The sequence below is a fragment of the Tachyglossus aculeatus genome, chromosome 1, assembly GCF_015852505.1.
Source record: "Tachyglossus aculeatus isolate mTacAcu1 chromosome 1, mTacAcu1.pri, whole genome shotgun sequence".
Lineage (NCBI taxonomy): Eukaryota > Metazoa > Chordata > Mammalia > Monotremata > Tachyglossidae > Tachyglossus > Tachyglossus aculeatus.
Genome location: NC_052066.1, coordinates 91,297,705 through 91,319,574, shown reverse-complemented (window position 1 = coordinate 91,319,574; position 21,870 = coordinate 91,297,705). Strand labels below are relative to the sequence as shown.

The window sequence follows — 21,870 nt, the reverse complement described above, 5'->3', positions numbered from 1 at the left end:
CTACCCTCTGCCTATTTAAAATTCAAGATATCCTTTGTCTAAGGATTTCTGTGTACCCCCTTAATAATAATAATGATGGCATTTGTTAAGCTCTTACTATGTGCAAAGCACTGGTCTAAGCGCTCAGGGGGGACATACAAGGTGCTCAGATTGTCCCACGTGGGTCTCACGGTCTTAATCCCCATTTTACAGATGAGGTAACTGAGGCTCTGAGAAGTTAAGTGACTTGCCCAAGGTCACACAGCAGACATGTGGCGGAGTCAGGATTCAAACCCAAGACCTCTGACTCCAAAGCCCATGCTCTTTCCACTGAGCCACACTGCTTCTCTTAAGGACTTGAATACTCATCCCAGCCCCAGAACTTGGGTGAATATTCTTATACTCTATTTCTATCTCTAATTTATTCTAATGTCTGTCTTCCCCTGTAGAATGTAAACTCATCATCATCCTCAATCGTATTTATTGAGCGCTTACTATGTGCACAGCACTGTACTAAGCGCCTGGGAAGTACAAATTGGCAATATATAGAGACAGTCCCTACCCAACAGTGGGCTCACAGTCTAGGACAGGAATAATATTAACAACTCGTACTTTCCCAATTTGTGCTTTGCATACAGTAAGTGCTCAATAAATACAATTGAGTGACTGACTTTACCTAGGAAAGGAATCCTGAAACCTGGCTTTGTATAATTTAGCCTAAAGGTAAAAAGAATAACAAGGTACAAGGTAAAAAGAATGACTTTTTTTGTAGAAAATGAGTGACAGGAAAACACCATCATTTTAATCGCTCTTATTTCCCAAAACGACTCTACAGAATAGATATAGGAAAAAGATGGGCTTGGGACTAAGGAAGACTTTGCAAAATAGAAAATAAATAATATTTGACAGCCCAGAGCTACAAACGATACAATATTTGGAAACATTGCTGAATGCCTGACTGCAATGAAAGCCACTTTGAACCAACTAGTTGTTGGCTCAAGACTCTAGATTAAGCTCATTGTGGGCAGGGGTTACCTCTCTTTACTGCTGTACTGTACTTTCCATACGCTTAGTACAGTGCTCTGCACACAGTAAGCACTCAATATATATGAATGAATGAACTGAATTAATGAACCTCAATTATTAATTCTTACATTTTTCTCTTCTTGCTAAAACTTGGTCGGATTTTGGCAACTTTTGGATATAAGCCCGCACAGATGACAGCCTTAATGATCTTCTCATTATCTGTGAGGAAGAATAAGCAAAGTAAATACTACATGACAGTAAACCTTCAGTTGGTCACTGATTCACATTTTACTGAATTACCTGAATTTATATTTGACTTGGGGTCTTTAGGATTTTTACTGCTCACAAAACCAGCTGCAAGTAGATGTTCAGCAAACTGCCCTTTCATATTATGCAGCATCTAAGTTACAAAGGGAAGCAACAAATGAGGTTAAACCAGTTTTACCTTCCCCAAAAACCAACCCCTCATTAAAGGAAATACTGTCTTTGACACTGAGACCTCTAAGGGCGGGAGTTGCAGCATTGGTGGGAGAAGGGCAAGGATAATAATAATAATAATAATAATAATAATGACATTAATTAAGCACTTACTATGTGCAAAGCACTGTTCTAAGCGCTGGGGAGGTTACAAGGTGATCAGGTTGTCCCACATGGGGCTCACAGTCTTAATCCCCATTTTACAGATGAGGTAACTGAGGCACAGAGAAGTTAAGTGACTTGCCCAAGGTCACACAGCTGACAACTGGCAGAGCGGGGATTTGAACCCATGACTTCTAGGATGAAGGATGGATTGTCAGTGTCAACCTATCTCCTCCCTAAAATGTAAGCTCTGGAGGCAAGGAACTGTCATTACTCCTGCAAGACACTCAGCACTTTGTGTGCATATTTCAAAGGAATAGTTTATTTATTCTGGTTTCAGCAGGGTGGTGTAGTGGATAGAGCAAGCGCTCAATAAATACGATTGATGACGACAGAGTACGGCCTGGGAGCCAGAAGGATTTGGCTTCTAATCCAGGCTCCGCCACTTATCTTTGATGTGACCATGGACAAGTTACTTAATTCTCTTTGCCTCAGTTACCTCATCTGTAAAATGGGAATTAAGACTGTGAGCCCCCTTGGGACAGGGACTGAGTCCAACCTGATAACCTTGTATATACCCTTGTGCTTAGAACAGTGCTTAGCAAAAAGTGCTTAACAAATATCATTATCATTAACAAAGCGCTACCTATTGCCAAGATCCTTCCGAAATCATACCTCCAAGCAGCCTTTCCCGATTAATTTTTCTTCTCCCTAGGTCATAACCCCCAAATCCACACACCAGTACAGTAACCTTGCACAGTTAAGTGCTCGAAAAATACCACTGACTGATAACTACCTCTTCCACACTTCTGCACATAACAACTTATATGCTCTGCTATTTAAGCACTTTCTCACCTGCATATCTATTTTTCTTTTCCATCTGAATGACACCACGTGCCTCCCTTGCTATACTATAAGCTCCTTGAGGACAGGGATTGTGTCTTTCTCTATTGTACTTTTTCAAGCACCCTGCACACAAGAGGCTCTCAACTCAACTCTACCACTTGATGTACCACAAGTACTAGTTACCTGGAGGGTATTTGAGGACAGAAAATACTCCCAGCAGTAGTCCTTTTCAAATCGGAAGCCTCGGCGCCTGGCTTCTTCCCATCCCTAGAAGACAGAGGGAGAAAAATTTGGTCTCAAAGTTACCTTTTTTTTAGAAGCAAGACAATTTCCTAGAACTTTTATAAATGGCAGACACAAATAGTAAGTGAGATAATGAAATAGTAATTGCTTAGCCAGTGGCAGGTCACAACTTCCTAAATGTGAATTCAATTATTTACCTCTGACTGACAGAGTTTCAGAAAGGAGGTACTTTGGGATGTCAATCAAATTTCAAAGGGGTGCTTTGCCCACAGCTGTTCTCCACTCCCCACTTTTCCTAGTCAATTACTACTGGATCCCTTGTACACAGAATGGCATTACCTCAAAGGCATTCACAACTGTCAGGTGATCGCTTTTTGTATTTTTGGATAATTCCTTTCTTCTTGCATCTGCTATTTTTTCCTTGCCCTAGAAGCAAAAACATACACTCATCAGCATTTCACTGGACTTTAAAAACAAGCCACAGGGCTACTTTATTTCTCTCCATTCCTTTTCTTCGCTACAACCCAGCGGCAGAGGTTAAAGGCCCTTGGAAAACCTTGCAAACGTTTCAAAGACCCAGCATTGAGGAAAAGCATGCCGTCAAAACGGGCAAATTTGAAGCATCTTCCCCTATAAGTATGATTTGCCTTCCCAAAAAGCTAATTACTTTTCCCTGGAAATCTCTTACCAAGGGAATGACGAAGGGGTCTTTGAAGCTGAGGCTGGCTGCGATGGTGAGCACCGGCTCTAAGCAACAGAAGAGAGCTCCAAAGAGAATCATTTTTCCGATATGTGGCTCCACGGGCAATCGGGCCAAGTGAACTCCAAGAGGGGTCAGTTCCTCTTGCTTGTCCAAAGCGTTCTGAAATGGAAGGCGCAGGATCAACCAGGAGCGACGTGAGAGGTGGGAATACCCTCCATTCCCCAATCCCCTAGGTAGAATTTAGAGGATGCACTGCCTTTCCATCGGCCATGGTTTTTGAGCATTTACTGTGTGCAAGCGTTTGGGAAAGAACCGTACAACAGAGATGGCAGATGCAATCCTTGGCCACAAAAAGCTGATACCTACAGGGGAGACAGACATTAAAACATTAGAGATAGGGGAAATGGTAGAATAAAAGGGCTTGGACATAAGTGTGGGGAACTAAGGTGAGTATTGCTGATGCCTCCCGAAAGTTGAACTGAGAGTATGCTGACCCACCTTACCACAGTACTCTGCTAAACTTGTCAGTTTATATGCATAAATATAAGTTTCCCCAACTATTTTATTATTTTTTTTACAGACATATGACATGCAGAGCATAATGGTTAAAGTATACTAAAGAAGTCCACATAATCCAGGCCCAGCTGTATTTTGGTTAGTTAAGTGCAAGGCATAATGGTTCACATGTAAACCAAAAGCTTGGGACACCAAATTCAAGTATCAATTTACCAGTTCCATTAGATGGTTTATGGATAACATCACTGCTTCACGAGATGGTGGATCCATTAATCTGCTGAGAAAATAAGCAATTCCACCCAATCTTAAAATCTGAAAGAAAAAAATATTTTTAATGCAATTAATTGTTGCATATAAGTGTGCTCTCATACAGGAAGATAGGAGAGAAAGGGAAAAGGAGGTAGAGAAGGAAAAGGGAAAAACAAGAGGGTCGCACTGATGAACGTGTTACTTCAACAGGAAATATCCAGGGCTCAATAACATGACCGTTTCTCCCTCCATCCCTCTTCACGATGGCTGCAGTCTTATTTCAAATCCCATAAAATGAAATGAGAATTTAAATGATCATTTAATCTTCAGGGTCTATGTACCCTTTTATATTCAAGAAAGAAGATAATGATAATATAGCCAAGAGGTTAATACTGAATTACTTTTTTTTCATTAAAGACAGTGATTAAAATACTTAACACCGTAACTTTTGCAACCATTACTGCTAAAAGAATTAGGTTTTACTTTTTTATACAGTACAAAACAGCTGAAACTGCACTTAGTGACAATTTTGGATCCATGTGGATACATTTTAAATATTAAGAGTTGGAACTGTTCCTCTTTCACTGAAAAATTAACTTCACACCGAAACAACCACACAACTTTGAGAAATCCACCCAAATAGTTTACCTTTATTTGCAAACACAGCTCTTCCAAAGGAGTTCTCAAAATTTCTGGCAACTGATAATCATCCAGGAGGCTTGCTCGAAGACCATTATATAAATGATAGCAGTGACCTGGTTGCACTCTGAAATACATTTGAAAAAGGGGGATAGAAAAAGAGAGGTAAAATTAAGTGCTTTGCTAAAGGAAGTTTATTTTCAAAAAAGGTCTACTTTCGGATACACTTATGGACATTCTTTTTACGTCTTCCCAGCAGTATCTCAATAATAATAATAATAGTGGCATTTGTTAAGCGCCATTTGCTATGTGCCAAGCAGTGTTCTAAGCGCTGGGGTAGATACAAGGTTATCAAGTTGTCCCACATGGGCTCACAGTCTTCACCCCCATTTTACAGATGAGGTACCTGAGGCACAGAGAAGTTAAATGACTTGCCCAAGGTCACACAGCAGACAAGTGGCAGAACCGGAATTAGAGCCCACGACCTCTGAATCCCAAGCCCGTGCTCGTCCCACTAAGCCATGCTGCTCAAGAGATCTCCTGCCGCCTCTCAAAAATCTACCCCTTCCAAGACCTGCAACTCCACCCCATCCCCTTGCACTTTTATGAAGATCGACACCGCTGTTCTTCTCTCCTGACCACCATACTCAATGCTCTTCACTTTCCAGGTTTTCCTCCTCCACTGCTTTCAAACCTGCTCATGCAACCCCTTGTCTAATAACCCTTCTGCTGACCCCACAGGTCCATCCAGTTATCACCCTATCTCCCCCTTACCATTCTCTCCAAACTCCTTGAGCAAATCTGTCTACACCCGCTGCCTCCACTACCTCTCCTCCAATTCTCTCCTTGACACCTTGCAATCTGGTTTCTGCCTGCCTCACTCGACTCCACCGAAACCATAGCTTAGCCACAAGGTTAGCAATGATCTACTTGCCAGATACAGTGGCCTTTACTGCCCCAAAAATCCTCTTTTACCTCAACTGCCTTTGAGGTAGACCACCACCCTCTCTTGGAAGCATTACCCAAACTTGGCTCCACTGACACTGTCCTCTCCTGGTTCTTCTATCTCTCTGGTCACTCATTCTTAGCCTTTCACAGGCTTAATCAATCATATTTATTGGGTGGCAACTGTGTGTAGAGTTCTTGGGAGAGTAATAATAATAATAAATAATGATGGCATTTATTAAGCGCTTACTATGTACAAAGCACTGTTCTAAGAGCTGGGGAGGTTACAAGGTGATCAGGTTGTCCCACGGGGGGCTCACAGTCTTAATCCACATTTTACAGACGAGGGAACTGAAGCCCAGAGAAGTGAAGACTAGACTATGAGCCCGCTGTTGGGTAGGGACTGTCTCTATGTGTTGCCGACTTGTACTTCCCAAGCGCTTAGTAAAGTGCTCTGCACACAGTAAGCGCTCAATAAATACGATTGATTGATTGATTGATTGATTGAAGTGACTTGCCCGAAGTCACACATCTGACAAGTGGCGGAGCCGGGATTTGAACTGATGACCTCTGACTCCAAAGCCCGGGCTCTTTCCACTGAGCCACGCTGCTTCCCCAGAGTACAATATAACAGAGTTGGTACACATGTACCCTGCCTACAAGAAGCTCACAGTCTAGAGGCTCCTCCTCTGTCTCCTACTCTTTAACTGAAGAGTCCCTTCAGAGTCAGTTTTTGGTCCCGTTCTATTCTCCATCTACTCCCATCCCGCTGGAGAAAGCATTTGCTCCAGTGGTTTCACGCACCATCCCTATGTGGATGATTCCTGATCTACATTTCCAGCCCTGACCTCTAAGTCCATAATCCTGGCATTTTCCTGGACTCACCACTCTCATTTAACTCACAGTCAGGCTGTCACCAAATACTACGTTTTTTGTTTCCTTTTAAATGCTATTTGTTAAACACTTACTATGTGTCAAGCATTCTTTGTATAAGTGCTGGGATAGAAACAATTAATCAGTTTGAACACTGTCTCTCTGTCAAGCATGGAGCTTACAGTCTGATCAGAAGGGAGAATGGGTTTTGAATCCCCATCTTACAGCTGAAGAAAAGCTGGAATTAGAACCAGGTCCTTTGACTCCCTCGCCTGTACCATTTCCACTAGGTCATGCTGCTTCTCAGGTTCTTCCTTCATAATGTCTCCAGAATCCGCCACTTCCTCTAATAATAATAATAATAATAATAATAATAATAATAATAATAATAATAATGGCATTTATTAAGCACTTAACTATGTGCCAAGCACTGTTCTAAGTGCTGGGGAGGTTACAAGGTGACCAGGTTGTCCCACGTGGGGCTCACAGTCATCATCCCCATTTTACAGATGAGGCAACTGAGGCACAGAGAAGTTAAGTGACTTGCCCAAAGTCACACAACTGACAATTGGCGGAGCTGGGATTTGAACCCAAGACCTCTGACTCCAAAGCCTGCGCTCTTTCCACTGAGCCAAGCTGCTTCTGTTGATCCAACACTTGACTACTACACCAGCCTCTGACTACTCCAGTCCACACTTCACTCTGCTGCCCGGATAATTTCCTTAAAAAAAATTCAGTTCACATTTCCCCACAGCTAAAAAAAAAAAAAAAAAAAATCAATAGTTGCCCATCCATCTCCACATCAAAGAGAAAATCCTGAAGGCATTCAATTAGGTCTCCCCATCTTAACTCGCTAACCTCCCACTACAGTCCAACAATAGTCATGTTATCACTAGCCAAATTAAATTGACAATAAGACAAATATCCAGCTAAGCAAGGAAAACCTTTTCTTCATTCATTCAATCGTATTTATTGAGCACTTACTGTGTGCAGAGCACTGTACTAAGCACTTGGGAAGTACAAGTTGGCAACATATAGAGACGGTTCCTACCTAACAACTGGCTCACAGTCTAGAAGGGGGATACTTTCAGACTAAAGTATTTTTAATACCTTACTCCAAGTCTTCCCTGATTATTTCCTCATAACTAAGAGCCTATCTGCCAATTCTAGCATTTAGGCACTTATGCACACCCTTCCTTACCTGTCTCTCAAAAGTTTATTCAATCAATGGTATTTATTGAGCAATTACTGTACATTCTATTTATTTTGACTTGTTTCCTGGTAAATATTTTTAGGTCTGTCTCCCCTCTTTGAGTCTAAGTTCCTTGTGGGCACAGAATGCATCATTTCTTCATTCTACACTTCCCCAGTGCACCCAATACTAATACCATGATTCCTGAACTTTAGGGTCAATTGTCAACTGGTCTACAGGATACCCTGACATGCTACATTTTTCCTGTTACAGTAACAAAAGAAAACAACTCCATATTAGCCTCAGTTCTCCTTCTCACCACTCTATAACCCCACTCAATTTTGCTGTCTATGTGCCTGTCTTTCCCTTTCTGTTCAGTGAATCATAACCAATATAAAACTGTAGTCAATCCCAATGGTTTCACAAGATGCTGCTAACCCATGGGGACTGGGTTCTACAGAAAATAAGCTCCATTAACTTGGGGGAGAAGAAACCAAATGCCAGATCAGTACCATATTAGCTATTGCTCCAGATGAAAAAGAATCAGTGAAGGGAACCACAGTGAGGGAAGAAAAATGATTTTAAGTTTCCAGTGGGGAAAAGTTTCTAAACATAAGTCCCCATCGTTAAACCAACATCTTACCTTCCTGCACGGCCTTTTCGTTGTTTGGCATTAGCTTTGCTAACCCATTCTGCTGCCATTGTGCTGATGTTGTTCTGGGTATCGAAGTGGGTCTCTTTAATTTTTCCTCCATCAATCACATGAACTACATCATCTATAGTAATGCTGTAGAAAAAAGTTATAAACATGCCAAAGCCAACAATCAATCACTAATGCTATCCTAGTCACATACAAAAGCCATGTTCCGGGTTTTTTTTTTTAACTTTATGATTACATTTTACCTCACTCGGGTTTTTAGAGTAACAAACTAAATGCATTCGCGGCATGGTCAGTGACCGTGAGCAGTTCAGTGTCATTTGAATGGATTTTCAGTTCTACGTTTGCTGTCTTGTTCTTTTTAGAACTCACCGATTTTCTGTGAGGGGTGCAATTTGTGAGCCTGGGCCAATTTGTGTGCATGTGGGTTATCTTCCACCAGAATGCTCTCAGATTTGAATGGTACAGAAGGCCCTCTTCCAAATGAATAAAAAGGGGCAGAAATCACCTTATTTAGATAGAGAATTCATGGCTCAAGGAACAGAAACAAAGATTATTTTGCCTGTCTAAGCAGCTTCACCAAGAGAGGAGCCAACTTTCAGAAATTACATTCCACTACAAACATTTTATATCCACACATTCAAATTCAAGGATTTAAAAACCAGATTGAAGACAGTCACTGTTCTAGCTGTTCATAACTTTTATGAGTTGCTTAGGTATGAACTTTTGGGCATCCACAAATGTTTCTGTTTTGTAATAAACATGAAAAACAACTTTACCTAGTCTCTGCAATATTGGTAGCAATTACTATTTTCCGAACACCAGGAGGGGTTTTTTTGAAAACCTATAAGAATAATTAATCAAAATCAACATTTACAAAAATTTGGACACATTTCTCACCCAGTCTTTCTGAAACCACCAACTAACTTTTGAGTTGACATTTTCCAACTATCTTACACTCTTAAAATTTCCAATATTTCAAAAAATTGGTCTATTCGAAAGGCCTTCCAATTGTCGGCAAATCATTCTCAGTAGCATCAACTGATAGCAAAACAAAACAGAGCTAGTTGTGATAACTTGAATTTATCCTGCATCCCTTGCTAAAAGTGAGCAGGCTTAAAAAGACCAAATGATGGAAATACTGATCACTAGATAATAATCATATCTGTAAGTGCTCACTACGGGCCATGCACTGTATTAAGTACTGGAGTAGATAAAGGACAATACGGTTGGACATACTCCCTGTCCCACATGGGGCTCACAGTCTAACTAGGACAGAATAGGATTTAATCCCCACTTAAATGAGGTAAGTGAGGCACAGAAGTTAAATGGCTTGCTCAAGGTACAGCAGAAAGGTGGTGGAGCCGGGATTAGTGGGGCCCATGCTCTTTCTATGGGGGTTTAACGTGAATTTTTTTAAAACGGCCAGAATAAAATTCTGTGTAAAGCCTGAAAAGTCTATGCTGCTTCCTCTAGATGTTGGGAGAAAGATGGAAAGGAAAATTTAGTTACAAACTCAGGAAATAGGTAACTTTTTAAAAAAATTTTAAGCACAAAGCACCCTAAGAATTCTAGGCCTCATGGTAAGAATTTTCCTACTGAAATTCCTTGGGCCTTAACTTGTAGGTAGGGAATATCAATCTGAACCAAGATTCTCAGCCTTTTAAATATTGAGAATGTTACTAATTAACCTTAGCTCAACGGCTCTCCATTCCTAAGAGTTCTTTCCACCCTCCCGAGGCCAATCGGCAAAATCCCACAAACAAAATCCCTTACTTCCTACAGGTGACCGTGGTTCTCACGCACAAAAGCTGTAACTGCCCTATGACCTGTGGGCAACTGAGCTGCAAAGACGTGGGGCAGTCACAGTACATCACCATGTGGTGGAAACACCACTGGCAGTGACCACCACATCCCCAATACCATCTTCCAACTGCAAATTATAGACCAGACTGGATTGGTAATTGCACTTCACACGTACTATACCTGGACCCATGAACAGTGCAGAACCAGAACGCACCTGTGTCTGGTTAACAGTAGGCATCAATGAATGCAACGGTATGATAATGAACCGATCTGAAATTAAACAGCAAAAACGGAACTTTAAGCAAATGGCCACAACACCACCCAAGACTTCATTTACCGCGCCCAATGCCCAAATTGATAATATCCAACATATTATTTTACAGTCTAATTTTCTGGCATAACCAAGCAAAGGAGAGCCAAACATTCTGGCCTCTGAACTGCATGGCAACTCAACTACTTCCTTCCATCACCAGAAATGAGAAGTGACTCAGAGGCAAGCATATGTGTGACTAAAAATCCTTGAAATGTGTATAAAGTATATTACATAAATTCTTGAAAATACCTTTTCATCACTCTGGTATTTTGTTTCAGCCAGGGTATGGATTTTTCAGGCTTTACCCAGAATTTTATTCTGGCTGGTTTTAAAAATTCATGTTAAACCCCCCGAGTTCTGGGATTTTATATTATAAAACACTTACTCATATTAAATGTCTATCTTCTCCTCTAGATTGTGAGCTCATGATGGGCAGGGACCATGCCTGCTAAGTCTGTTGTATTATATTAATTCATTCAGTCAACTGTATTTATTGAGTGCTGTGTGCAGAGCACTGTACTAATTGGTACACTGTACTAATCCCTGCCCACAAGGAGCTCACAATCTTGAGGTGGGGGGAGGAGACAGACATCAACACAAGTAAAAAGACATCAATATAAAAAAAATTGCAGATACAGTCGTAAGTGCTGTGGTGCAGGTGGGAGAGCAAAGGGAGCAAGTCAGGGTGACGCAGAAGGGAGTAGGAGTTGAGGAAAAGTGGGACTCTGTCTGGGGAAGGCCTCTTGGAGGATATGTGCCTTCAGTAAGGCTTTAAAGTGGGGAAGAATAATGGTCTGGTGGATTTGAGGAGGGAGGGCGTTCCGGGCCAGAGGCAGGACGTGGGCCAGAGGTCGGCAATGAGACTGGCAAGATGGAGGCCTAGTGAGAAGGTTAGCACCAGAGGAGCGAAGTGTGAGGGCTGGGCTGCAGGAGAGAGGGAGGTGAGGTAGGAGGGGGCAAGGTGATGGAGAGCTTTAAAACTAATGGTGAGGAGTTTGCGTTTGATACAGAGGTGGACGGGCAACCACAGGAGATTTTTGAGGAGGGGGGGTGACATGCCCTGAACATTGTTCTCTTCCATTTAGTACAGTGCTCTGCCCACAGTAAGCACTCATTAAATAATTTGCTGCTTCTGTTGCTTGCCACTGCTCCTTATGCCTGACTCTCCATCCTCCACTCTTCTCTCCACTCCAAATATCCTGCTTCCATTCCCCACTGTCCTGACTCAGAGGCTATTAAAGGAGCAACCCCGGGAGGGAGGGAGGGAGGGAACGTGAGCACGCGTTTAGGGAGGGGACAGGGAGATTAGAGATGTGCATGGGGGATAGACAGACACGGAAGGAAGAGGGAAGGAAGTGTTCGGCAGAGCCTCCCATTCTTTCCTGCCACTCCCCTGACATAGGAGGGTCATCTACCAGAGAGACCAAGCTGCAGAATCCCACCCACCACACGGCCCAATCCCTATCAACATCCCTCAACGTGCCCCTTCAGGTACAGTGCATTGGTGTCCTTTCCTACCTCACTCCCTTGGCAGAAAAACCATTAAACAGAAAAAGTGAAACCTCAATCTGTTTTTTTAGATCTTAAAAAGCCAGAATCCAGTAATAACAAGAGTTCACAGTATAAATCTTCTGTAAATACCCTCCCTCATTAAAAAACTCAGTTAATATATAAAACTTGAATAATTTTATGAGGTGTTCCTTGAAGAGAAAGATCCAGAAAAACATAATACCTGCATCATGTAAGTCACAGCTTGTTTGAGAGATTAAAAAGCTTTGCAAGATAAATTTCAAAGGAGTCAAACCACCAAGTTACAGTAGCTTGTGGAACACATGCACAGTTGTCTCCTCCGGCTATGTGCCTTTGTGGGACCTACAAAAATCTTTACAAATACAATGCTAGTTTATTTCTACCCGTCTCCGTAGTACATTTTGAGCATACACAGAAAAGCTCTTAAAAATAGCGAGCCTACTGTCATTGCCTTTGCTGGCAGGATTCAAATGCTGCTCCCAGAAATGCTTTCGACATAAAAATCAACTGCATTTATTGAGTGCTTACTATGTGCAGAGCACTGTACTAAGTGCTGGGGAGAGTACAATACAACAGAATCAGCAGACACAGTCCCTGCCCATAGTGAGCCTACAGCGTAGAGGGGGAAGACAGACATTAATATGAATAGATAAATACACAATACCTGATTTAAACATGACCTGTGACATCAAAAGATCATGTAAAGTGCTAATGTTGTCCCATCCTGGGAGAAAAACCAGAATTGCACCATCCTGTATTGATGAAAAAAGAAGCTCTCATTATAAAATGATAAAATTTCAACAAGTAATGAGTAGTTGCCTTAATTCTCTTCACATCAGCATACATTTAAGGGAAAGCATTACCTTAAAATACAAATCCCCTTCATTCTAAAGAAACCCCATTCATTATTCTCCAGAAATTACAATTTAATTTCCAGTATCCAGGCTAACATGAACTGAACTCTCTGAATTAGAGAATGACCTCAGAAGCAATAGGATGAGGCCACTTCATCCCAACCTGTAAAACATGCAGTGAGAACCGTCCACGAAGGGTAACAAAAGATCAGTGTGAACTTGAACATACCACAGTTTAGGCTGCACACACTTCGTCTGACCACATTTTAGACAATCAAACATCTGCTTAGAAGGACCTCCTGTCCAACTACTGCTGTCTTACACTGTTACCACAATTTTCTTTCAAAGACATCAGAAATCTTTCACATTGTTTCACCCAGTGAAAGGTAGAACATGTAAACTGGACCATTTCCCTGATGGAGGAACTGACAGTCAGTGCAGAACTTGGGCCCAAACCCTCACGCCCTGAATCTCAGTCCCATTGCCCTTTTTAATACCAGAACGTGCCTCAGCAAAATGAGCAGAGGAAAAGCCACCATTATAATTATCCAGGGGCAGAGCTCTATGCAGGTTCAGCTCCACAGAGGCTTATAACTTGTGGGGAGCCCAGTGAAATCTGGAAGGGAACATGCCACAATAAATTAGGCTCCTTAAGCGCACCTCAAGTGACAGTGAGCCCACTGGTGGGTAGGGACCGTCTCTATATGTTGCCAACTTGTACTTCCCAAGCGCTTAGTACAGTGCTCTGCACACAGTAAGCGCTCAATAAATATGATTGATTGATTGATTGATTACCATTTGGCTTTTCCTGCTGCACCCCAGGGCACTGCAGCTATCTGTCCTTTATCACTGTGCCTGATCATCACTTCTTCTTTTACTTTTTTCCGTTTTTCAGTATATCCTGTAAGATTTTTATTGCCAAACATGGCAGAAGAAGGACTCCATAACTCAGCTAACCTGCAGGCGCCTAGCCTATTCTGTCCTTTCCCCACTCCAACACACTGATTACGGTAGGCCTTTGAAATGCAGCATGCGTCTGCATTGATTTGGAAGGCAGTTTGACCTCTACTACCAAAAAAGCATGACACTCCTTTGCCGTTAAAATTCCACTGCCCCAAACACTGTTCTTTAAAAGAATGTATCAACTTTCTCCACTTTCAAGATGTAAGCTTATATACAATTTCACTGCCAATTAATTTCATTGCTACCATCTTTCCAATTTTCAATATAAACATTTCCTAACCACTTACAATGTATAAAGTCCTAAGTGCTGGAGTGATTACACAAAGACATGTTCAGACATGATCCCTGTCCCACAAGACGCTCAAACCCAAGACAGTAGGTTTGGACTCAGCCCATTACTTCTACAGAAACTTACCTCCTCTTCTAAAACAATGTGTCGGATAAGTGCAGCTATTAAATTCAGATCAACCTTTTCATCATCTATCGTTTCCAAAACATCAATGGTACTTGCAGAATACCTAGCAATATTTGAGATAAAAAATCCTTCAATTATATTTAATTCAAAAAAGAACACCGGGAATAATATGTTTTGTTAAAGGCCTTATCAATAGTATTTACTGAACCTCTGTGCGTGGAACAATATATACAAAGCGCTTGGGGAACCCAGAGGAGAAATATAAGATGCAACCCTTGTCCTTGCCCTTTAATAGTATAACACGGCTTATCACATTATTCTATGGTGGGAAAAGCAAATTACAGCTTTGAGGTTACCTATATGTAGATGTTACATCGCAGGAACCTCTAGATGTTTCCCAAGGGCTAACTGTAAATGAAATCATCTAGTGTGTTCTGAGGATGTGTAAAAGCCCCATGAAACTTCTTCCCTGGTTCAGGGAGGGTAGTTCTTAGGCTGCTTCTGTCCCAACTCTCTGGACAACACGGGTGGTGGCAACTGGCAAACAGGAGTAGTATCCAGGTGGCCCAAGTGTATTTCACAGCTGAGCTTCAACTCTGACATGAATTTTAAAAAGCAATCATTCTCCTGCTTTGCCTAATATGCCACGACAAAGTGCTATCAGCCAATGGCACTTCCTGCGTGCAGATCACCGTATTAAGCATTTGAGAGGATAGGATACAGAGTAACAAAAATACTACTTACCTTCCTCGCAACTGCCGTACATAATCTGGCCATTGCTCTTTATAGATGGCTTCTTTTTCTTCTTTCTCTGGCCTACTTATATGCCCTTGCATAAAACCCCTTTTAAACTGGGGTCTGCGATCTGTATTTTCTGGAGTGTACCTACAACATAAACAAACAAACTTTAATTCCATCTAAAAATAGCTGGACTATCAAAAGGCAGAGCCCTAAATATTGGTAAAATCCATCCACAATACTAAAAGAAGTATTGCCACTTTGAAAATGACAACATATAGGAGTCATTTGACAGGAGCAAGTATTTCTGGTAATTAAAAATGAAACATAAAAGACCACTTCTTACTACTGCTTTAACACCCTGAACATGAAAGAGTAAGACTTTTCATCTTAAATTTTAGAAAACTAAAGTTTGCAAAAACAGTTTTAGTGTGTTAATGTGTTTAGTGTTAAATTCACAACCTCCCACGGAGCACCCATTTTTTACAAACACTCCCAAAACATATCTAAAGGGGTTTGCATCTTCTTGATTTCCAGTGATCAAATTACACAATGTAACACTTGGTTTTCTTTTAAATCCCATGTCAACATATTCTGAATTCTACTCACTTTATTTTTTCAATTACATCTTCCAAAAGATATTCAACAACAGGGAAAGTAAAACCAGGAATATGTATCATTGGACTGTGATCTGTAGAGGGGAAAAAAAAGAAGTCACCAAAAATTGTCCCCACCCCCAAAATAAAAAAAAAACAAAAACCACAAACTATGGGTGTGTTAAGGACACTTCATCCTACAGAAGGATCTTTATTCTCTAATGTAATCTGAGAGAAAAATATGGTCCATTTTTAGTTCCACCCCATTATGCCAGAGCTCATCTGTCCCAAGACATACCTGCTAGCGTAAAAAAGCGATTTTGTACATTCAAGGTGAAAATGAGAAAACTCTGCCTTTATTCTGGCCACACCACTTTCCCACTTCTAAAACCCTGGGCAAAATGTTCTCAAGGTCTCAGATGAGATGGTAACTAACTACCTTGGCTCTACTCTTAGGTCAGGCTCCAAAGTGCCAAAAAATGTTTTGGCAACTTTCAACATCACAAGATAGCGAAGAGTGCCCTAACCAAGCATATGCCACCTCCCAAGGACTAAAAGCACTAGTTTTCAGATCTCGAGGAGCTACGTCAACCACTTGCAATGAAAAATGCAAGCCCGCAACCTTGGTGTCATCCTCGACTCTGCTCTCTCATTCACCCCTTACATCCCATCCGTCACCAAAACCTGCCAGTCTCACCTCCGCAACATCGCCAAGATCTGCCCTTTCCTCTCCATCCAAACCGCTACCCTGCTGGTTCAATCTCTCATCCTATCCCGACTGGATTACTGCATCAGCCTCCTCTCTGATCTCCCATCCTCCTGTCTCTCCCCACTTCAATCTATACTTCACGCTGCTGCCCGGATCATCTTTGTCCAGAAACGCTCTGGGCATGTTACTCCCCTCCTCAAAAATCTCCAGTGGCTACCAATCAACCTATGCATCAGGCAAAAACTCCTCACCCTGGGCTTCAAGGCTGTCCATCCCCTCGCCCCCTCCTACCTCACCTCCCTTCTCTCCTTCTACTGCCCAGCCCGCACCCTCCGCTCCTCTGCCGCTAATCTCCTCACCGGGCCTCGCTCTCGCCTGTCCCGCCGCCGACCCCCGGCCCACGTCCTCCCCCTGGCCTGGAATGCCCTCCCTCCACACATCCGCCAAGCTATCTCTCTTCCTCCCTTCAAAGCCCTACTGAGAGCTCACCTCCTCCAGGAGGCCTTCCCAGACTGAGCCCCCTCCTTCCTCTCCCCCTCCTCCCGCCCTACCTCCTTTCCCTCCCCACAGCACCTGTATATATGTCTGTACAGACTTATTACTCTATTTATTTTACCTGTACATATTTACTATTCTATTTATTTTATTTTGTTAATATGTGTTGTTTTGTTGTCTGTCTCCCCCTCCTAGACTGTGAGCCCGCTGTTGGGTAGGGACTGTCTCTATATGTTGCCAACTTGTACTTTCCAAGTGCTTAGCAGAGTGCTCTGCACACAGTAAGTGCTCAATAAATACAATTGAATGAATGAATGAATGAAAAGACTGACCGCCTGCCAATCTGAGGAAGCCAAAAGTCACCCTTAGACAAACCTCACAGCTCCAGCTGCTCCAGAGTGAGTTCCTAATGCTACACAGATGCTTGCCACCCTCTCACAAAATCCACAGCCGTTCTTAAGAGTCAACTTTGTACCATGGAATTGGCCAGGTACTGTAACACCACAAAGCTTACAGAATGTACAGAATGTAACAGCGAGGTGCTGCACCACCTCTCCCTTCTACACATCAGCTCTCCCTAATAGCAATAATGGTAAGCACCTAGTACACCAAGCACTATGCTAAGCGCTGGAGGAGATGCAAGATAGTCACAGTCTATCAGCTACACATTCTATCTGCTACTCCCAATCAAGCAAATGACTTGGAAGGGTATAATAGAAGACAATATGATACCTGGAGTTTACAATTCTAGTAGGGGAGGCATTTCTTCCTCTCCCCCTCGTCCCCCTCTCCATCCCCCCCATCTTACCTCCTTCCCTTCCCCACAGGACCTGTATATATGCATACATGGTTGTACATATTTATTACTCTATTTATTTATTTATTTATTTTATTTGTACATATCTATTCTATTTATTTTATTTTGTTAGTATGTTTGGTCTTGTTCTCTGTCTCCCCCTTTTAGACTGTGAGCGCACTGTTGGGTAGGGACTGTCTCTATATGTTGCCAATTTGTACTTCCCAAGCGCTTACTACAGTGCTCTGCGCATAGTAAGCGCTCAATAAATACGATTGATGATGATGAACTGAGAAATTACCAGCCCTGAGCCCCAGGCCCCCTATATATATGTTTGTACAAATTTATTACTCTATTTATTTTACTTGTACATATCTATTCTATTTATTTTATTTTGTTAATATGTTTGGTTTTGTTCTCTGTCTCCCCCTTCTAGACTGTGAGCCCACTGTTGGGTAGGGACTGTCTCTATATGTTGCCAACTTGTACTTCCCAAGCGCTTAGTACAGTGCTCTGCACACAGTAAGCGCTCAATAAATACGATTGATTGATTGATTCATAAAATGATTTACCAATAGGAGCAGTAGACAGTAGAGCAGGTAAAAGAAAATGTATAAAATGAGTGCACGGAATTTGTCTGTTATATTGCTATATCAAACTCTCCCAATGGATTAGTACAGTGCTCTGCACACAGTAAGCGCTCAATAAATACAACTGACTGACAACATAAGCTGTAAGGGAGAAGCAAAGGGCTGAATTGACCGTAGAGAGGATGTGACTTGGAGAGAAGAAAAACGTGTTCACACTCCTCATTCCTTCTAAGTTCACCTCATAACTGTGCACCGCTTGACTCTGTCTCCTCTCACCCCTGCTATTCGCCAGCCTGAAACTCTCTCCTCCAATCTGCCATATCACTGCTCAGCCCACCTTCAAGGCCCTCTTAAAATCATCCCTCCGAGAGGAATGCTTCTGTGATTAATTCACAATACCCTAATTGCACCAACCTAAAAGTTAATGGTACTTGAGTGCTTACTGTGGGCAGAGCTCTGAGTACAGAGTAGTAGCGAAGACGAATTAATTTTGCGACAAAAGGAAAGAAAGGATAAATGAATACATAGATGTCGGTGCTTGAATTTTAGTCTTTGTTCATCATTATGTGCAGGCAGGGGTGGGGGTGGGGGATGCACTATTGACTCTAGACTGTAAGCGGTGGGAAAGGATCATGTCTACTAATTTTGTTATACTGTACTCTCCCAAAAGCTTAGTACAGTGCTCTGCACTTAGTAAGTGCTCAATAAATACCACTGATTGATTGATATTGATGCAGAAATGCCTAGGTGGTAACTGGAGGAATAAGACCTAGAGGGAACATCCTTAGCACCAACGTATTTCATTTACCTTCCCCATCTAAGTACTTTCATATATATTTTATCTTTTCCCATCCAACTATTTCACTTCACCTATATACGCTCAAACCACGTCCAGTTATAGCCTCTTGCACACTTTGTAAACAGCTTGCCTCCACCTTTAGATTATAAGTGTCTTGAAGGCAGGGAATGAATATATGACTGAATGAATATCTGCAGTCAATCATTGGTATTTGAGCACTTATGTGCAGAACACTGTAATAAGCACTTGGGAGAGTATAATACAACAGATTCAGTTGCTTCTATTGTATTTTCCCAAGAACTATCATACCACTGATTTGATTTGTGTTCATCTAGTACAGTGGGGAAAAATATAGAGGCTGATTTGCTTTGAAGGAAAGAATCATACCTATGCATTCAATTTTATCTCCTATTTCATTTCCTAATTGACAGCAATTTTATGGTATCTGCTGAAAGTGCCTTCTGTGTGTCGGGTACCAGACTAAGCACTGTGGTAGATACAAGATAATCAGATTGGACACAGTTCATGTCCCACAAGGGGGTCACAGTCTTAATCCCCGTTTTACAAATGAGGCACAGAGAAGTGAAGTGACTTGCCCAAGGTCACACAGCAGACAAGCAATGGAAGCAGGTTTAGAACCCAGGTCCTTCTGACTCCCAGGCTTGTGATCTTTCCACTAGGCCACGCTGCTTCTCCAGTACATAATGCCCTAGTAGATACATGTCCCAGCCTGGCCAATGGCAGTACAGCATGTCTCTACGGAGGTGCAAGTTAATTTATTGTCCTGTGTCCAATGTATCCCATTTTCATGTCAATGCTGGAGCAGTTGCCAAAAGAAATGCAAAACTTACAAAGTTTTTCTGGAGGGCAACGTAAAGGAAATCACAGTGTTTCTAAGGACAGTCAAAAAGGATGCTGTATCCAAAATTTCCTTATATAAAAAAAAGCATAAAACAAAGACTGTGAGCCGTATGTGGGACAAGGACTGCATCTTATCTGATTACCTTAAACCTATCCCAGCCCCAGCACAAGAATAAGCAATTAATGCAACAATTTATAATAATTATTAAAGAAAATCCTATGACATTTCACATCCAGACCTAGGTTCCTATAAACACTGTTGCCCCATCCTTTGGACAATACCAGTGGTGTAAACAGCCAATTGTTTTTTTTACTATTGCTATTACAAAGACTGCTTAAAAACGAATTCCTCAAGACTTTTGAATCATTAAACAGTGACAAGATAATTGTGGAAAATATAAACTCCTCGAGGGTGGGGACTTTTTTTAACTTTTTTCATACTTGCCCAAGGGTTTAGAATGAGTTCTGCATACACAAAAATCCTTAAAAAACATTACTGAATGCAGGCATTAAGTGGTGTTTACTCGGGATGCTGGATATCCTTCACTATACTTTATCAGAAAAGCCCTGAATGGAATTATATTTATCACGACCTGAAGTTTTGATTTGTACTTGTCTGTTTTTAGGAATATCATCGAGACGACTCCTTGTTTCCCAGACCTGGAAATATAAGGGGCTATATTTCCAAACACCCCCCTATCTCACAGCTAATCATCTATGAATGTTTTAGAAAAGGCAACTTGTAATTCTAGAAAGTGTTTTGTGCATTTCAAGAGACCACCCAATTCAACCAAAGTACTCTACCTTTAGTAATCGATCAGCAGTATTGAGCGCTTCATGTGTACAGAGCACTGTGTCCTGTGTACAGCGCTTGGACACAGACACATTCCTTGACCACAGAACTTAGTAATGGTAATTACTGAAAGTCATTCATTCAACTGTATTTATTGAGTGCTCACTGTGTGCACAGCACTGTACTAAGCACTTGGGAAACAATAAACAGTGATGATCCCTGCCCACAATGAGCTCAGTCAAGCCTCACAGTCTTGAGCACAATGCACTGTACCAAGTCTTTGTGGAGTACAAAAGGAGCAAAAGACATGCTGTTCACTCACAAGGGAAACATACCTAAAAATCTTTACATACAGTGGAATCAGAATAACTTGAAGGCTCAAAGAAATGATAGTGGGAAAAGCATACAAGAGCTGGACACAGCTGTTGAGGTGACAGAGAAAAAATGGAGGAAAAAGGAATTTAGGAAGGCTTTGAAGATGGGGAGGGCTGCAATCTGACAAGGGAGGGAAGAAGGGAAGAGGCAGCTTTGAGCAAGTGGATTCGAGGCAGGTGAGCTGAGAGGGAGGTAGTTAAGAGGAGAATTTCAGAAGGGAGAAGGGTGGGAGCTGGGAATATGTTTGTACATATTTATTACTCTATTTATTTTACGTGTACATATCTATTCTATTTATTTTATTTTGTTAATATGTTTGGTTTTGTTCTCTGTCTCCCCCTTCTAGACTGTGAGCCCACTGTTGGGTAGGGACTGCCTCTATATGTTGCCACCTTGTACTTCCCAAGCGCTTAGTACAGTGCTCTGCACACAGTAAGCGCTCAATAAATACGATTGATTGATTGATTGAGGGTGTAGAGACCTGATGTGTGAAATGAAGAGGGCTGATGGAGGGCCTTGGTTCTAAAAATCTCAATTAAAGGTGGGCTTTTATTACACAATACCAAAAATATCTCACCCACCAAAATATTCCGAAAACTTCTCAGCATTCAAAGTTGCACTCATCAGAATTACTTTCAGGTCGGGTCGAAAGTCCAGGAGATCTTTAATAACGGTCATTAAAACATCTGACTGCAGATTTCTTTCGTGGATTTCATCAAGTACAACATGACTAACACTGGATAATTGCCTAAAAAGAAGGGCAAAACATCTTCAGCTGAACACCACATT

General features: G+C 41.7%; 1 protein-coding gene across 1 annotated transcript in view; it reads right to left on the bottom strand.

The window, feature by feature from the left end:
- The window catches only part of DHX36 (DEAH-box helicase 36), a 44,313-nt gene that overhangs the window by 2,385 nt on the left and 20,058 nt on the right, over positions 1 to 21,870 (bottom strand). Inside the window, exons 8-22 of the mRNA XM_038768616.1 lie at positions 21,663 to 21,829; positions 15,677 to 15,758; positions 15,074 to 15,214; positions 14,330 to 14,432; positions 12,762 to 12,849; positions 10,469 to 10,524; positions 9,228 to 9,292; positions 8,434 to 8,577; positions 4,790 to 4,907; positions 4,106 to 4,204; positions 3,362 to 3,535; positions 3,013 to 3,099; positions 2,614 to 2,697; positions 1,306 to 1,405; positions 1,134 to 1,224 (exon numbers count right to left, since the gene is read on the bottom strand). Coding sequence (XP_038624544.1) covers positions 1,134 to 1,224; positions 1,306 to 1,405; positions 2,614 to 2,697; positions 3,013 to 3,099; positions 3,362 to 3,535; positions 4,106 to 4,204; positions 4,790 to 4,907; positions 8,434 to 8,577; positions 9,228 to 9,292; positions 10,469 to 10,524; positions 12,762 to 12,849; positions 14,330 to 14,432; positions 15,074 to 15,214; positions 15,677 to 15,758; positions 21,663 to 21,829 — 1,599 coding nt within the window. The remainder of the gene's footprint in view (positions 1 to 1,133; positions 1,225 to 1,305; positions 1,406 to 2,613; positions 2,698 to 3,012; positions 3,100 to 3,361; positions 3,536 to 4,105; positions 4,205 to 4,789; positions 4,908 to 8,433; positions 8,578 to 9,227; positions 9,293 to 10,468; positions 10,525 to 12,761; positions 12,850 to 14,329; positions 14,433 to 15,073; positions 15,215 to 15,676; positions 15,759 to 21,662; positions 21,830 to 21,870) is intronic.